This window comes from Penaeus chinensis, chromosome 12, assembly GCF_019202785.1.
Source record: "Penaeus chinensis breed Huanghai No. 1 chromosome 12, ASM1920278v2, whole genome shotgun sequence".
Taxonomy (NCBI): domain Eukaryota; kingdom Metazoa; phylum Arthropoda; class Malacostraca; order Decapoda; family Penaeidae; genus Penaeus; species Penaeus chinensis.
In genome coordinates this window covers 8267535-8277534 of record NC_061830.1, presented here as the reverse complement: position 1 = coordinate 8277534, position 10000 = coordinate 8267535, and the positions used below count along the sequence as shown (strand labels likewise).

Sequence of the window (10000 nt, the reverse complement as noted above, 5' to 3'; positions counted from 1 at the left end):
CGTAATCAAGCGATGCCCCCCCCCCCCCTATTCAACAATAACAATGTATTGAGTATATTGGGACTGGACTTCATTCACATCGTTAAGTTAAGACAATTTTACGTCAAAAGGGTAAAAAGATCGTTTGAAAATATCACCGCTTAATATCTGAGAATCTAACCATGTTACAATTATTTTTTCTCAATCAAATTACTTGATTATGAACAAGTTTCGCTTTATTGCCCATACCTCTCTCGTTTTTGCCCTTCCTCCCTCCCTCTCTCCTTTCCCTCTTTCTACCCCCTTTCCCTTTCCTTCTCCCTCTCTCTACCCCTTGCCTCTCTTTCTCCTTCTTTCTCTCTCCTTCTTTCTCTCTCCTTCTTTCTCTCTCCTTCTTTCTCTCTCTCTCTCTCTCTCTCTCTCTCTCTCTCTCTCTCTCTCTCTCTCTCTCTCTCTCTCTCTCTCTCTCTCTCTCTCTCTCTCTCTCTCCATACCCCTCTTTCTTCCACTCTCCCTCTTTCTTCCACTCTCCCTCACTTCTCACCCACGTAAAGGGAAGACGGGGATGAGCCAGGTTTCACTTTTAACCCTGATGGCATTATTGTTTCAAGCGCGACCTTGAGCGACGTTGTAGCAAGGGAGGATATGCGTTGTAAAGAAAGGGGGCATAGTAGAGGTTAAGGAAAGGGATTGTGATAGGATAGGGTAGGGTAGGGTAGGGTAGGGTAGGGTAGGGTAGGGTAGGGTAGGGTAGGGTAGGGTAAAGGGAAGGCAGGGTAGGGCAGGCTATAGTAGGGTAGGGTAAAGGGAAGGCAGGGTAGGGCAGGGTACGGTAGGGTAAGTAAGGTAGAACAGGATAGGGTATAATCTGGTATAATAGAGTAGGGTAGAGTGGAGTAGGGTAGGGTAGGGTAGGGTAGGGTATAGTATGGTAGAATAGGGTAGGGTAGGATACGGTAAGGTATCGCTAGGTAGAGTAGGGTAGAGTAGAGTAGGGTAGGGTAGGGTAGGGTAGGGTAGGGTAGGGTAGGGGAGGGTAGGGGAGGGTAGTGAAGGGTAGGGTAGGGTAGTGAAAGGTAGTGAAAGGTAGTGAAAGGTAGTGGAGGGTAGTGAAGGGTAGGGTAGGGTAGGGTAGGGTAGGGTAGGGTAGGGTAGGGTAGGGTAGGGTAGGGGAGGGTAGTGAAGGGCAGGGTAGGGTAGTGAAAGGTAGTGAAGGGTAGGGTAGGGTAGGGTAGGGTAGGGTAGGGTAGGGTAGGGTAGGGTAGGGTAGAGTAGAGTAGAGTAGGGTAGAGTAGAGTAGAGTAGAGTAGAGTAGGGTAGGGTAGGGTAGGGTAGAGGGTAGGTATGGCAAGCTTGGGTACAACAAGGGGTGGGGTGGGGGGAAGCAGAGCATAATGGAAGGGGAAGGACGGATGAAAGCGGGTAGGGAAGAGGAGGGGAAGGTGAGAGGGGAGAATGGAGGGAGAGGAGAAAGAAAGGGAAGGAGAGAGCAGAAATGGAGAGAAGAGAAGGGAAGGGAGGGGAAGGAAAGAGGATGTAAGAAGACAAGAGTGGCATAAGGAAGGGGGGGGGGGGAACTGTGGAGGTTCTGTTATGGTTGGATCGTCGTCAGGAAGACCCGTCATCAGCAGGGCAGGGGGATAGGGGATAGGGGATAGGAGATGGGGGATAGGGGATGGGGGATGGGGTATAGAGGATAGAGGGTAAGGGTAGGAATGACCGATCGCTCTCACATGATCGCTAAAAAAAAAAAAAAAAAAAAAAAAAAAAAGATCACCGAGAGTCCAAAATGACGCATGACCAATCATGTATGCATGACCCGGAAGCAAACAAACGTCAAATGTGGTCGCTTATCGTCTTCCAGAAGATGATGTCGCTGATCACGTTTATTTTTTCAACGAATGCTTCTACAAATGGCATATGGAGCGTGATGCAACATCTCGTGGACACGGGATTAAATGGTGACGTCATCGAACAGCTTTTTCAGATCAAAGAGAAACATTTTCCCCTCTCTCATGCCCGCCTTCTTTCGGTTTCTCTATCTCTTTATCTGTCTGTGCCCTTTTTTTCAAGACAATTGCATTATACAACCAATTTCCCCCTCTTCCCCTCCCAGCCATGAACCGTGAGTCACGAAACCCAGAACAAACAACGGATACAAGTTGAAAGATGACGCCGATAACAAGGCTAAATTAATTACCTCATACATAGAGAAACTCCTAAAAAAGAAGAAGAGGAAGAAAAAAGAGGGGAGCAGAAAGCGTCCTGGCGGAGTACCAAGCGGTGACATAATGTGAGCGAAGACTGACGGAGCCATAAGGTTGCCACGTAACAGGGACATGGCCGTATAGGGGCGTCGCCATACGTATTCCTGTCGCCTTTACCATCTCTTTCCTTGAGAACAAGTGAAAATGGGCAGAGATAAATAGAAGCAGACGCAGACGCAGAGACCGAGACAGGCTAGTGCACAGACACGCGTCCGACAAGACACAGACAAATAGACATACGATGACATACGGTGTTATGCTGAGACAGACAAGACACATACACCAACACGCGCGCGCGCAATAAATGGAGAAAACGACCTCCAAGAGGCGAGTTTCGGTACGAGTATTTAAGTTTCATGGGAAACTGCGAGGGGAAAAAAGAGAAAGAAAAGAAGGGAAAGGAAGAAGGGCGAGAAAAGGGAAGAAGTGGAACGGGGAGAATGACGTAGAAGGGGAATGAGTGTGGATGAAAGAACAAAAGGCGAACAGGAAAAAAATCAGTGGAAATGCAAGAAAGCGACGAAGGAAGGAGGAAAAGCGAGAGCGAGATAAAGGGGTAGTAAAGAAGTTGGGATTCACAACGGGCCATATTGTCTAGCGAGTTATTCTCAGCCAAAGGACGAATTTACACTACCAGTCAGAGAGAGAGAAAATGTGTCTCTCTTAATCTCCATTCTAAATTCTCGTGGTGCGTGCGTGTGCTTTGTCTTTTTATCTTCATCCACTTTCTTTGACTCTAATTGCCGACTTAAAATTCTGATAAACCAAAAGCCAACCATCTCCTTCCGTTATTTTTCTTCGGAATTGAAAGAACTTCAGCTTTCTTTCGTCGGGATTTGCAATGTGCTTTCGAGAAGGTAGTTCCACGCCGTAGTAGTGTTGGCTGGTAGTGGTGGTGGATGTGGTGATAGCTGTGGTGGTAATTGTGGTGATTATTGTGATTTCTGTATTGGTGGTGGATAAAGTGGTAGTTGTGGTTGTGGTGGTGGGGTAGTGGTTGTTGTGGTGGTGCCTGTTGTTCTGGTTGTTGCGGTGGCAATTTTGGCTGCGATGGTGATTGTTCTGGTTGTAGTATGGTGATATGGTTGTGGTCCTATTCCACAAAGTGTTAATTTTCTGCCTCTCAAAAGCTGAAGGTGCATTTGTCCAGCGAATCAATCTGTGCGTGCCTGGCGCACCAACACACAATACCAGTAGGCTCTTTGCTGACACTTGCCACATGCTGAGGCATATTTCTTCCCCTTTCGGCTGGCATGGGCACGTTTGGCATTGGATTAAAGGCAATGCAGGACCTTCGGAGCCACAGCCCATCCCTCCTAGCGACGAAAACAAACTATTTAATTAACTGTCAAATCCGTGGACAGCGGTTTGATTCTATTAGATTCGTTTAAATGGAACAACTACGGTCCAAGATGTAATTTGGTTTACCAAACAACGAGAAAGAAATCTTCATACAGTCTAGAAAAAAATAAATGTAAGCGTAAGGATCGGCATCTCACGCTAATTACGCAATGACTGCAATCTATTAAGTGCCATATAATTGGGAGTAGATACCAGAGTTGAGTATCCGTTTAATACACCTGTTGGTTTTCATTTTCGCGTAGCAATTTGTAAAACATAAGTGTCTAAATCTCATTCTCTCCCTTTCCCCATCCCTCCTCATTCATCACGCACACGAGCGCGCTCACAAACAAACAAACATGCACAAACGAAGGCAGTACCAGCCAAAAAAGAGTTTCCCAAGACCACATACCGCACAATCCCGCTGGCTGGCACTGGCATCCAAGCACGCTCAAGCAACGCACACAAGCAAGCAAGAACTCGACGTCTTAAATATGGACTTTAACTGGCTCTTGAGATATATTTGATGAGTCACAGAAGCACGTGGGTTTTGGGAGAGCAGATGGGTCAGTCGAGAAGGAAGGGAAAGACGGCTGCCAGATGGATCAAGCAGACAGCTGGGTTTCGGAAAACGTCATAGAAAGCCGTGACGGAGACAACAATCGAAGCAAAAAAAATAAAGAAAAATAAATATCTGACAATAGTCTTTGAAGAAATGTGTTTGTTTACGCATAACTTACAAAATAAACATGATCTGGCGATATCAAGGTCTTTCCGGTTTAAAGAAAATAATTCGAAGCAAAGCAAAATCACCACAAACGCACCACAGCCACTGCCGGGAACTAAATAAACAACTTTCTCGCTATGTTTCTTAAGACTTCAAAACACAATATATGCCATTTCCGGCTAGTTTCTTCTTGAACCACCTCCGTCCGTTGCCAATGTCAATTCGGCGAACACTTCATTCCTTATCCCGCCTTTTCCCCAGAACGATTTACTTTTCCTCTATTTTTTTCCCTTCTTCTTCTAATTCTCCTTCGCCATTTCATCATCTCCTTTCTCCACTGATCTCTTACCAATCCTCTTTCCCCTTTCTGTTTCTTCTCCCCACCTTATCTTTTATCACTGCCTTCCACTTGTATCCCTCGTCCTATTCCCTTTTCTCGCCCTCCTCTCTATTTTTCTCCTTCGCCCTCTCTTTTCCACTTCTGCCACGTTCCCCTTCCCTTTCGCCACCCCTCCATCCCTTCTTCCCTCCCTCCTCTTCCCCCTACCCCGCATTGGCAGCACCTGAGCGACCCAAGCGAACGTCAACCACCTGGCACCAATTCAAACATTAGGGGAGGCATTCACAAAATAATACATAAAATAATAATAAAAATACAAACACACGTCTATACCCCACGACAACCACCTGTGAAATGGGGGTAATGGGGCTAAGTGAACTGATGGCTTGTGCGGCCGGCAATGAATGAAGAATAGGAACTATGTGGGTGGAAGGATGTTCGTGAAGAGAAGGTGCAAAAGAGAAGAACGGGGTGGTGAAAGAAGGAAGGATTAAGAAAGTGACTAATACATAGACCAGAGTACATACAGCACATGGAATACTGCTATTTCTAACCCCTTTGTATATGATTTATTCTTTTCCCTTCCCTGTCCCAACCCATTCAATGCCATTCTATATTACAATCACAACCACACCGGATCCCTCACTCAACTCAAGATCACAAACTCTAACCCACATCAACAAATAATTACTTTATCTGCTTTTAATTATATTCATGACATAAATACAGAAACAGGTTTATGCAAAATTGAGTTATTAACAAGAAAATCTTTTTGTCATTATAAATGGCAATTACAAATTCGAAGACAATGACAGACAAAAGACAGAAGACAGAAAATACAGACCATTGAACATCACAACAAACTGCAATGGCCAATGATTCAGAGAGTGTTACCCAAATCTACTCTCAAAAGAGAACTCTTCCAGCTCTCTGAATCATGTCAGGGATTATTGCCACAAACAAAACAAACAAAAGGTAATATAAATAGAGGCTAAAACAATAATGTAAGATCAAGAAAAAAAGATACATATATAAAAATAAGCAACGAAGCCATTAAGCTGCGAAGCCCAAAGTTCCTAAACTCACTACTCACCGAATCTTTCTCTTCCTCCTCCTCCTCGCTGCCTTCATCACCTGGCTGTTGCTGTTGCTCGGCCAAGCGCTGTGCTCTCTTCTCAGGGTCAATCTCCTGGTGCCCGAGATTTATTTTTAAAATACTTAAAGGTATTTTGAAAATCAACGTTAAAGCTCAAAATGCACATTGTGAAAAAAAAGATGAGCGTGCTAGCAGTCAATTAAAAAATTAAATAATTCATGAAAAAATAAAAGCAATTAGTTCAAAATTACTTATTCTTATTTTTAGTGCAAGCTTACTTTTTGACATGTGCACACATTTTCTTTATTCCATTTTTTATATTAGATTTCAGGCATGTATTCTTTGCTGACCATTATTGTTATATACCACTTGGGAATAACAGATTATTTTCTGCCAACCATAATTAAATTTGTTTTGTATGCATGAAGATTAGCTATACTTTGTGAATACATTAGGTGCTACTATGATCCATTACAGGTGAATTATTATCCTTTTTTTTTTTTTTTTTAAATCACTTACATATATTACTTATAGAAAAGAGTATCTATTTATGAATGTAAGCATATTTACAGATAACTGAACTCCAGCTGACCACCAGGAGCAAAGAATATTTTTGGCATGCCTGCAAATGGACCCAAAGAAAAGTGTGGCCCAAAACACAACCAGATTCCTGGAATACTCACATCCATGTTGACTTGCACCCTGCCCGTGGAGCGCCTCTTGGGTTTTTTTCGTCGTTGGATTGCGGCCTGGGTGCCCTCCCGCGTTTGTGATACGCGTTCGCTATCTTTATCTTCATCTGCAGGGCATAAGAAATGACAAGTTCTATGAAGTCCTCTCCTTTTGCTTTTAAGAACACAAGAACACATTTTGAAACTTTATTTATCTTAATAATAAGGATTTCACCCCCCAAAAAATCCAAATTCTGACATACCTGCTTTCTCTTCAGAATTCTTTTTACGTAGTGGAACCGTGACTGATTCCGCATCATTTTCAACTTCAGGTTTGTCTTTTGATCGAACATTTTCCAATGAAAACTGTAAAAGAAAAACTAACTGTTAAACCAACTACAACAACAAAGGACAGATAGCAAAGGTAACAGCTTAATGAGTGGTTAAATTTTTCTTAGGCTTACACAGATATGCACATCTATTAATAATAAAACAAAGTTATAAAATCAAATACAAAAGCAATTTATCTACTATCAGATTACAACGAAAGAAAGTAAAGAAATTTCTAAAAAGGGCAGATGGACAAATAATCTAAAGCAAACCCTACAATAAGCATTCACAGCTAACCAACATCAACCAAATTAACATAAAAAAAAACAAATAAATAAATAAATAAATAAATAAATAAATAAACAAATAAAATAAAATTCATAATAACAATAATAATAAATAAATAAAAGCAATAAAGTGAGCCTTCTACATACCTTATTCTTATCAGTCTCATCCACCTTCAGCCTCCAGGAAGGCCGACGCTCCTCTTCTTCGGGTTTGGTGGGTGACTCGGGCTTTGGCTTGGATGAGGGTGAAGATGGGGTAGTTGTGGGTGTGCCTTGTGTGGTGGGGGTGGACACAGTGAGAGTGGAGGACGGTGATTCCTTGGACTCTGGACTAGATGTCTGTGGGTGGCAAGAGAGGATTTCCAACCTTTAAAAGCAGGTTTCCAGATCTCCTTAATACTGCAGTAGGGGTTAATATGCCTCGCACTGCTTTCCTCATGATCTTTTTTAGAATTTTATATCTGGGGGTAGGGGGCAGGGGTGGACTGGAAAGAATTTATTTGATACATTTCTTCATTCCAAAGTGTATCATGGTTGGTTTTCCATATAGTTTTCAGTTTCTGTGTCTGTGTGTGGGCTTTCTGTATGTGTGTGCATGTGGGGGTATGAGAATGTATGAGCAATTTTCTTTATAAACATAAATAACATTCCTTTACTAGTAACCCTTAAATATCAAGCCTTCATGAACCATAAGCATAATATCATAGTATTATCTGAGCATATTCCATGACATTTCAATCTTCATGCAACTGCAGTGGAGGGAAACTTAAAACACCAATTGAAATAAAAAATTATTAAATTCCAACTAAATGGTTCAATATAAAAAAATAAAGCAAAAAAACTTTATTCCAATCTATCACAGAATAAAGGACCATACTGGTATTATAATATAATTCCTGCACCTAAGGAAGGGAAAGATACACAACATATCTCTATAACAAATGTGCAATGAAGGTCTGAGACTGAATGTAATTGTATAATGGTATTTTAACATCTGGAACCTTTCAATATGAAGTGTTTATGCTTTTTATTAAGAATGTGTTGGGGGGAAATGAATATGAAATTCCCAATGACATTCATATATACTCTGGTTACCTTTAAATCTGATGAACTTTCTGAACTATTTTTGGTTTGGTACCTTGTGAAGACAATGTCCCAATTTGGTACAAGACATTGAAATGTAATGAGATGATACAAAATGAAATGAGGACTGACAAAACCACACTAAAGAAACTTACCATTGCCTAGGCAATTCCTCAGAATTACATCCTTGACTTGCAACACCATTACCAAGTAAAGTTAGGGTTTGCTGACTCTATCGGCTAACCTAGCAATTAACTGCCTTTGGATAAGATGTAAAAAAAAAAAAACTGTAACCTGTCTACTGAGTTTCATTATTGGATATGTGTTGAGGCCTTTCTCTTGTTGTATGTGTTCAGTATCTTTATATATATATATATATATATATATATATATATATATATATATATATATCTTACTTTGATATTATATATAAAAAAGTTAATGAGAGCTAATCTTTCAAATGGCAATGTCCATGACCACAATACATGTCCAACAACAAAGACAACAAACCAAAAATGAATCAAAGCATTTTCATATGCTTTTAAAAACCCAACCTAAGTATACCTTCTAACATTTAAAGGATTTAAAGACTTAGCATCTTACGAGCAAGACAACTCTGGAAGAGTACTCACAGGCGCCTGCTGCTGAAGCTGTTGCTGCTGCTTGTTCTTCATGAGCTGCTCGGCAGATTTGATATCTTCTAGGGTAACTCCCTGCGTGGACCTTCGAGTCGATCGCACCATCTTGGCATGGGCCTTCCTCTGAGTCTCACTCTCCTCATCACGACTCGGCGGCACAAACGACCTAGACGAGTGCACGAGGCTACACATCAGGTCACACAGCGCTCCCACCGCCCAACGTGACGCCAGGGCCAATCACCACACAGACTCGGGACTTTATTTATTATCACTTTTAATACACCTTCATTATTTTTTTCATAATTACTGTGATATTACTGAAATGTATTACTTTAACTTTCTCAAAAAGAAATCAACATATACAAAAAAAAAAAAAAAAAAAGGGAAGGTAAAAAAATTTATTCATTCACTTCTAAAAAAAACCCCGAAAAACAAGAAGAGTTTAAAACAATTACTTATGACTTTCTTAATATGCAATTAAAATTTAAAGTCTGTGTAGTGATTGACCTGAGTTGTTAGCACACACAAGGCATCAAGCACCAACGACGAGCAAGTGAGGAACATTAAGATATACATTTGCGTGGGTTCATTCCTGGCCATGGACAGGGGGGAGAATTTTTTTTGGTTGTATTTTCACAATGTTTATGGGGGAGGGGGATATCCACATTGAAAATATAAAATAGAAAAAATAAATCAATAAATAAAACATAACCCTGGTATATTGCTGGCCAAAACAAATACATCATTAAATTTCCTATTCTGCATCTACCCACATAAATAATGTGAAAAACCACAAAAAAAATATACAACCATATCAGTTATGACCCATGAAAAAATGAATATGTTAGACTTAGGTTGCACTAAGTAAAGTTAGGCAGTTACCAAGATGAGATCTTTCCTTCAGTAAAATTACAGTGTTACTATAAAGCATGAAGAAATAAAAAGTATCTTTTTATCAAAGTAAAACTCTACCATTCTCAACAAAACTTTGAGTCAAAGCATGAATTCATAAAATGTGTAAAATTTGAAGCAGATAATAAATTAATAAATCCTATGAAAAAGATATGACATAACAAATAATTGTAAATAACATAATTCAAAGTCAAATCAAAGCAAAACTAAGTACAATAAAATTATGAAAAAAAGCAAAAATCTTCAAAAATGGCACACTAATCAAACACAAATTAAAAATACACAATTGTAAAAAATAACTAATAGGCAACTTAACTATCCTCCAAAAT

The 10000-nt window shown here is 40.5% G+C and overlaps 1 protein-coding gene across 7 annotated transcripts in view; it reads right to left on the bottom strand.

Moving 5' to 3' along the window:
* LOC125030928 (protein phosphatase 1 regulatory subunit 12A-like) overlaps positions 1 to 10000 on the bottom strand; it is a 158824-nt gene that overhangs the window by 52120 nt on the left and 96704 nt on the right. For 3 of the 7 annotated variants that reach the window (XM_047621305.1, XM_047621306.1, XM_047621307.1), the window contains exons 13-17: positions 8754 to 8943; positions 7186 to 7377; positions 6685 to 6787; positions 6434 to 6549; positions 5748 to 5843 (exon numbers count right to left, since the gene is read on the bottom strand). In XM_047621305.1, coding sequence (XP_047477261.1) covers positions 5748 to 5843; positions 6434 to 6549; positions 6685 to 6787; positions 7186 to 7377; positions 8754 to 8943 — 697 coding nt within the window. The remainder of the gene's footprint in view (positions 1 to 5747; positions 5844 to 6433; positions 6550 to 6684; positions 6788 to 7185; positions 7378 to 8753; positions 8944 to 10000) is intronic. The other 4 variants (XM_047621304.1, XM_047621309.1, XM_047621310.1 and 1 more) reach the window with 2 other exon arrangements.